General features: G+C 34.3%; 1 protein-coding gene across 1 annotated transcript; it reads right to left on the bottom strand.

Moving 5' to 3' along the window:
- Positions 1–1025: 1025 nt before the first annotated feature.
- Positions 1026–6365, bottom strand: LOC138691394 (putative nuclease HARBI1). The gene is made up of 2 exons (XM_069813307.1): positions 6333–6365; positions 1026–2078 (listed from the first exon to the last, which is right to left on the bottom strand). The coding sequence occupies exons 1-2, from the start codon at positions 6363–6365 to the stop codon at positions 1026–1028; spliced, it is 1086 nt and encodes a 361-aa protein (XP_069669408.1).
- Positions 6366–6817: the final 452 nt, after the last annotated feature.

Here is a 6817-nt window from a genome sequence, read left to right as displayed (position 1 = left end):
TCTTGTTCTTGGTTTTTTAATGTATTGACTTTATTCCAGGTGACTTATTGTATGTCCCATGCACCCACGAGGAGGTTGCTCATCACCCTACTACAAGTGGGGTTGAAGATGAGGAAGCCACGCCAAGGAGGGGGTGACGGACCCCCCTGAGGTCGAAAATGTGGATACAAATGCAAATCGATGGTCTCATAATGATGTGCTTTCATTAATAGATGCATACAGACAGAATATTGAACGGTTTAAATCCTCTTCGGTAAGGAATGATATAGTCTGGAAATGTGTTGCTGATTAAGTGAAATCTGTTGGGTGTAATTTCACCCCCAAACAATGTGAATTTAAATTCAAATATCTAAAAAAGAAATACCAGGCAAAAGTGGACAACATGAAGGCTACACAAACAGGCTGTTCAGCAGTGTATTTTCAATATTTTAATGAGTTCCACGAGCTATTTGGAAAAAAGCCAAATATACAGCCAGTGGCAGTAGCATCATCAAGTAGAGGTGGGAACATTAATCTGGGTGATGATGATGATGATGATGATGGTGACAAAGCCCTTGAGGCTAGTGAAGTGACAGTGAGTGAAGTGGTAAGGGGTGGAAGGAAAGAGGGCAAAGAACCACCAAAGAAAAAGACAAAATTCGAAAAGGTTGTTTCGGAATTGATTAAAATGAGCAAAATAAAGGAAGAAGAAAAAAACGTAGACATAAGGAACTTTTACTAGTTCAAAGAAAGCGAGAATAACATTCAGTGAAAAAATGGACAGACTAATTATTGATAAATTGTAAACAAAACTGTACTCATTTGTCTGTACTGTTTCATCATAGTGTTTTTTTTTTAATTTTACCTTAAATTTTAATAGTTCACACAATACTAAGTAAACGTTAGTTTAACAAGCTTTAACGTTTTATCATATTGATATACAAGTATTAAAAGTGTGTGAACCAAGAATAAACTATTTTCTGTTCATCATATGTATAGTCTTTAAATGTTTCTTGCAAAGTAAAGCTGATTGCTAAATTATTTCTTTATTCATGGCCGTTTTCTTGGTTCTCTAAATGATCATCCTCGACAATATCTGCATTATCCTGAACCTCAAGTCCCTCATTTATGTACTGTTCAATAAAGAAATCGTTATCTATACATAGATTGTGCAATACGCATGCTGCTAGTACAGTCACTGGAATTAAATCAGTTCTATTCACGTCCAGATATTTCAACCTTCGAAATCTATCTTTAAATAGTGCAAATGCTCTTTCAATCACTTGTCTGGTTTGTGACACCTGGAAATTAAATTGCCGTTGAATTCTCGTCAGATTGCCTCTATCAACATAAGGAGGGAAAAGCCACTCCATCACGGGGTAAGCTTTGTCTCCCAATACAAATTCATCTTGTGGGAAAAAGTGGCGAGGAATGGACATAATATTCCTATAGATGTTTGAATTTCGGAATATTTTTGCATCACTTACTGATCTGGGATAGCCAATGAAACAATCAATAAATTTCAGTGATGAATTGCAAATCCCTTGTAAAGTAATAGCATGGAAACATTTCATATTTATGTAAACTTCTGGGTCTTCTTTGGGGGCTTTGATGGGTATGTAAGAACCATCAATGACACCAATAACATTGGGTATGTTTGACAGTTTTTTAAACGACTCTTTTGATTTTCCAACATCTGCTCCTTGTGGCCATTTAATTATAGTAGGAGCTATATTACACAAAGCCTTTATTACTCGCATAAAACAAACTGAGAGGGTAGATTTGGCCATACCAAATTTTAATCCAATGGACCTATATGAATCTGGGGTGGCTAATATCCAAAGCACTGCTAATAATTGCTTTTGTGGATCAATTTGTGGCCGACCTGTTCTACTCTGATTAATGCATAAGAGAGGGGCAATTACTTGTAGCAGCTTTTCAAATGTTGATCTCTGTAGCCTGAAATGCCTGTGGAATTCTATTTCGTCGTAACTGCTCACTATATTATCCATATATCCATTTATTCTATTAGATGTATCTTCCTTCTGCAACCCAGTGCTAATAAATGCAAATTCATCTTCCTCGTCATCCGAGTCATCCTAAAATAACATAAAATATAACTTTAAAATTATGGACGCACAGTTTTAATATAATATTCAGGGTATTCTTCTTAATCCAGAACGCCATTTCATGATATAATACATTAATATTTAATTTCATGTCTTCATTACCTCGTACTGAACCACCAAATTTTTGAGAAATGAAAATATCGTGAATGCTATGACACGTTTTATACGTTTTATTCTATCTGCCATTTTTACATTACTTCTACCGCCAGCTGACGAAAGGAAACAGGTGTTCTGTGCGTGATTGTTATCGAATGATATGAAACGAGAGATTAATTACGGGTCCATTTCAAAAGTCCCACACAGGTAGCCGTGCTCTGGTCGTTCAGAAAACAAGCATGCTCGGAGTAAAAGTCGAAGTTACTCGCGTAATTCTCTTCTCCGATGTTACTCTACTCTGAGTAATAGTTTATGAACGCAGCCCAGCAGTCTTGCGATGATGACTAGTACTTTTGAGCGAGAGCTCTTTTATGCCCGCTGCGCGCGCGCGGAGCTCTTTTACCTGTAAACATTGCTAAAGAATTTACAGATCTTAGAACACAGCGCATCATGACGGAACGGAAGCGCTTAAAGCTTTCAAGGAAGAGAGGAAGATACAATACTTATGCTTCGAACATGGTGATGAAGTCCAGTGTTTGTTGTGTAAAATATATATTATTTGCAAAAAAGCAACATAAAACGGCATTATGAGACGCAACATGAATATATATATATATATATATATATATATATATATATATATGCATTATTCAGGAGAAGAGAGAAGTAAATTGATTTCGGAATTGACATCGAAGGTAAATTAATTTACATTTGGGTCAGTAGATTGTATCTAGATTCCTTTTATTTCTTTATTTTAAATGTATTGTTGATGTTTAATTTGTTGCTTCTTTCTGGATATTTACTTTTATTAGACTACGTGTTTCTTTAATTTAGAAATAATATTTTATCTTTGATTGCACTTTAACTTACACTATTACTAAGCTCAAAAAGCTAACTATTTTCAGAATTTTGAGCAAATGTGAACTAAACATTTTGAAAACTTTGCTACAAGGAGCTTTTTAGTAACGTCAATATAAAATATACTTTAAAATATAATTTCAAAACTATTAGACCTAATTGCACCAAATTTTGTACAGATGATATTATTATAGATCTATTTATGTACCGGGAGTTTAAATTTCACAAATTTTGGCCGAAAATTTTGGAAGTTTTAAAAATCATACATATCTCCTTAAATGATTGACCCCAAAAATTACGATGACTCTCAATATCTTAATTTAATCAATTTGTTTTTTCGTGTTACGTGCATCTCACAAATCACTCTAAGAAAACTCATTACATAATCACTACTGGAGAGTAAGGACTACATTTTACAATCACATAATCAATATACTCTATCTCAATCAATATTGTCATTATTATTTTTTCAACAAATACTCAAAAGTACTCAGAGATCACACACGTCGAGCAAGTAGATCCTATTAGTTTCTCCTAACCAATGAAGTGAAGTATTTACATAATAAATAATTGCTTTTAACAAGAAAATTGTTTACATACAATTAACTTTTCCTATTTCTCTTTTTGTTCCTAAAAAACCCTTCCCTTTGCGATTTATTTATATATGTGCATATATATTACATAACTGAATAATTAGCCCTATTACGTAGCCAGAAATTTAGTAACGCAAGTTATTGTAATAATAATTGCGGCCTTTATTCATTGAATGTGCATGTACTGTACATCCCTGATGTCTACGTTACGACGCTATGTAGTGGATGCGCTATGCGCTCGTGATCAAGGTCGAGCTCTTCTACCAGATTGGAAGTAATATCGTCTCATCCCTGCTCTACAGGGTTATAATTTCTTAACTACAAGCCGATAGTAAGACTATTGTATTGTATTTGGCACAGTTGAATGTACCTTCAGGAAAATTCTGTGCAGATCGGTTGTTATTATGTTCTTGTCACTTAGGCCTATATTATTTTTCCTTAGTTATTGTGTATGTAATTATTATTATATTATTATATATTATATTTATATTTGTGTTTTATATTTCATTATATATTAATTAATTTTATATTTTATTATATATTACTTAATATCCAGCCTTGTTTTATTTCTATTGCTTTCCACTACGCCATATTGGTCAAATCCTTATTCGCCTTTAACATCTGACGTTGTAGAACGTAGGCTACCAAATATTCTTTGTGACCTTTCAATAGTTTAACATCCTCCCTTCTGGGGCTTATAAGCAAGCAGCGCATTTTTTCCCCATACAAGTTAGGTAAGTTATCGGTTACTATATCCTGGAGCTTCAGGGTTAATCCTCTGACGCTAAATGCTACGTCAGTACGCTACAAAAGGTATAGTTCGGTACATAAGAGTAATGAAGTATGACAGGACAACTGTAAGTAAGATTTCTACTAAATTGAAATAGTCTATCCAGCTGCTTTTTAACCAAATAAACGCTAGAAAAATTTATTGAATATTTCATGTAATTCTGTCGTCATCTGGCAACCTGGATTGTTGTTATTGTTGTTTATAGCTGAAGAGCCTAAAGCTAGAAAAACTTAATGAGAATTTCATGTAATACTTGTGTTTGTGTATTAATTTTTTTTTAAATGGTGTATACCCTTCAAGAGAGAACATAAATCATCCTTATTGATTAAATTTAGGAAATTACACAAAATAAGCTGTGTTTACATTCCTTAATCAACTAATAATAACAAAAATACAGGCTGCCAGGCGACAAAAACAAAAGATGCGAAAACAAATGAATGAGGTGTATAAACAATTGAATGCTCTTTCATATTTAAGTATAAAAATATAGGAGAGGCATTTAAAATTTCGAAGTTGGGGTGGCTGTGGGTGTGGGAGTGAAATCTGAAATGCAATTAAGCTTGGTTTCAGACTTTCCCCTCAATATCAAAATTGACGTGTTTCTTGTTTAAATTGAATTAAATTTAAATAATTAGTTATTTAGACTGTCTGTGTCTGTGTGTGTACGTGTGTGTGTACAGAGTGGAAGTGAAATAGCATTACATGTTTTCAGAGCAAAATAGCTCATGTTGTATGTAACAAAAATTATAATATCATATTGGTGGAAAGTTCATAGTTTCTTCAGAAAAAAAAAATGTGTGTGTTTTTTTCCCCCAAAATGTTTAACAATCTCTTATTCGGTAACTATTGCGAGTAAAATCGTGATTTTTGTCTAAATCGATAGGAAATCTAACAATGAATAATTTATCCTTCTGGTGTATTTCAACAGTGTGCACGGTTTTCGTGTAAATTTAATTAAAATAAACACTAAATTCAAACCATTGCACGAAGCGCACGCGTGGCAACGTCTTGGCAGCTAATGTACGGATACTCATCGAGTTCGTTAACCTCTTACATCTTTATACGAGTAGAGCGGTTTAAGAACGTTGTTACCAGACTTCTGAAACTTCAAACATAATTTTCTAATTAACCGTGCACTTAATCACAAAACGTAATATAGGTTTTCTTTTCATTTACATGTACCCTATAGTCTCTTTAAATCTGCTAGGTTATTTCACTTCCATAGTTTTGTGCCCAAGGACAGGTCTTTCAATGCAAACCCAGCAGCCTCAAATCTTTCCTACTTTCTGCCTACCTCTCAGCTTCCATCTTAATGTTGTCTATCATCTGATACCTTCTTCTGCCTCTAACTTTTCTTCCGTTCACTATTCCTTCCAGTATATTCTTCAGTAGGCAGTTTCTTCTCAGTCATTGACCCAGCCAATTTCTTTTTCTCTTCCTGATCAGTTTCAGCTTTATTCTTTCTCCACCCAGTCTTTCCAGCGCAGCTTCATTTATTATTCTATCTGTCCATTTCACACGCTCCATTGTTCTCCATATATCAAATGTTTCTATTCTCTTCTCCTCACTTCGTCGTAACGTCCATATTTCTCCCTCGTACAATACTACACTCCACACAAAGCACTTCTTTTTCCAGAGATCCGCAGAAGACGCTGCTTTTTCTATTAAAAGCTTATTTTGCCATTCCTAACCTCCTTTTGACTTCCTGGCAATAGCTCATATTACTGGTTATAGTACACCACAAGTACAATATTTACATATAATTGTTATTATTCTTACTTAAAACAGTGTGTTTTCACTCCAAAGTCATAGTTAAGACAAAGTTATCACTAGCACTAGCACTTTCATTCCACTATCATCACTGATATTATCATCACTACCACTTACATCATCTCCACTCAATCGAATTATTTCGTCCATAGTAGACTCGCACTGTTACGAGGCAGGTGACAAGTTTGGAGTTACTCGTTCCCTCAACCATTTCTCAAAACTAGTGGAGTTCATCTCTCAGTGGTAGTCACCAGTAGTTGAGCCACCTTTAGAAGTGAGAAGACCACCATCAAGAAATCAAATTTAGGAACCTACGTATATCTACTATTATAAGACTTTTGGACTTGCTTCGTTTTAACATATTTTCCTTTCTGTCACCATTTTCGGAAAGTGAAATCGGTGTCTATCTAAGACTTGTATAGATAAAATATTTGTCTTTGCTCTGCTCTAAAGCGTTTAACTTTTATGATATTCATGAAAAGCCAATTAATAATGTTCGGTCGTTCTCGAATGAGTCTTCGATCCTGTAATTTCTTCCGCAGAAATCCCATGCTTTTTAGCATAGTGTTAAAAAGCATTACAAACTTTTGCTATGTATTTTC

The sequence above is a fragment of the Periplaneta americana genome, chromosome 16, assembly GCF_040183065.1.
Source record: "Periplaneta americana isolate PAMFEO1 chromosome 16, P.americana_PAMFEO1_priV1, whole genome shotgun sequence".
Lineage (NCBI taxonomy): Eukaryota > Metazoa > Arthropoda > Insecta > Blattodea > Blattidae > Periplaneta > Periplaneta americana.
Note: the sequence above shows the minus strand (reverse complement) of the source record. Positions and strands in the feature narration are given on the sequence as shown.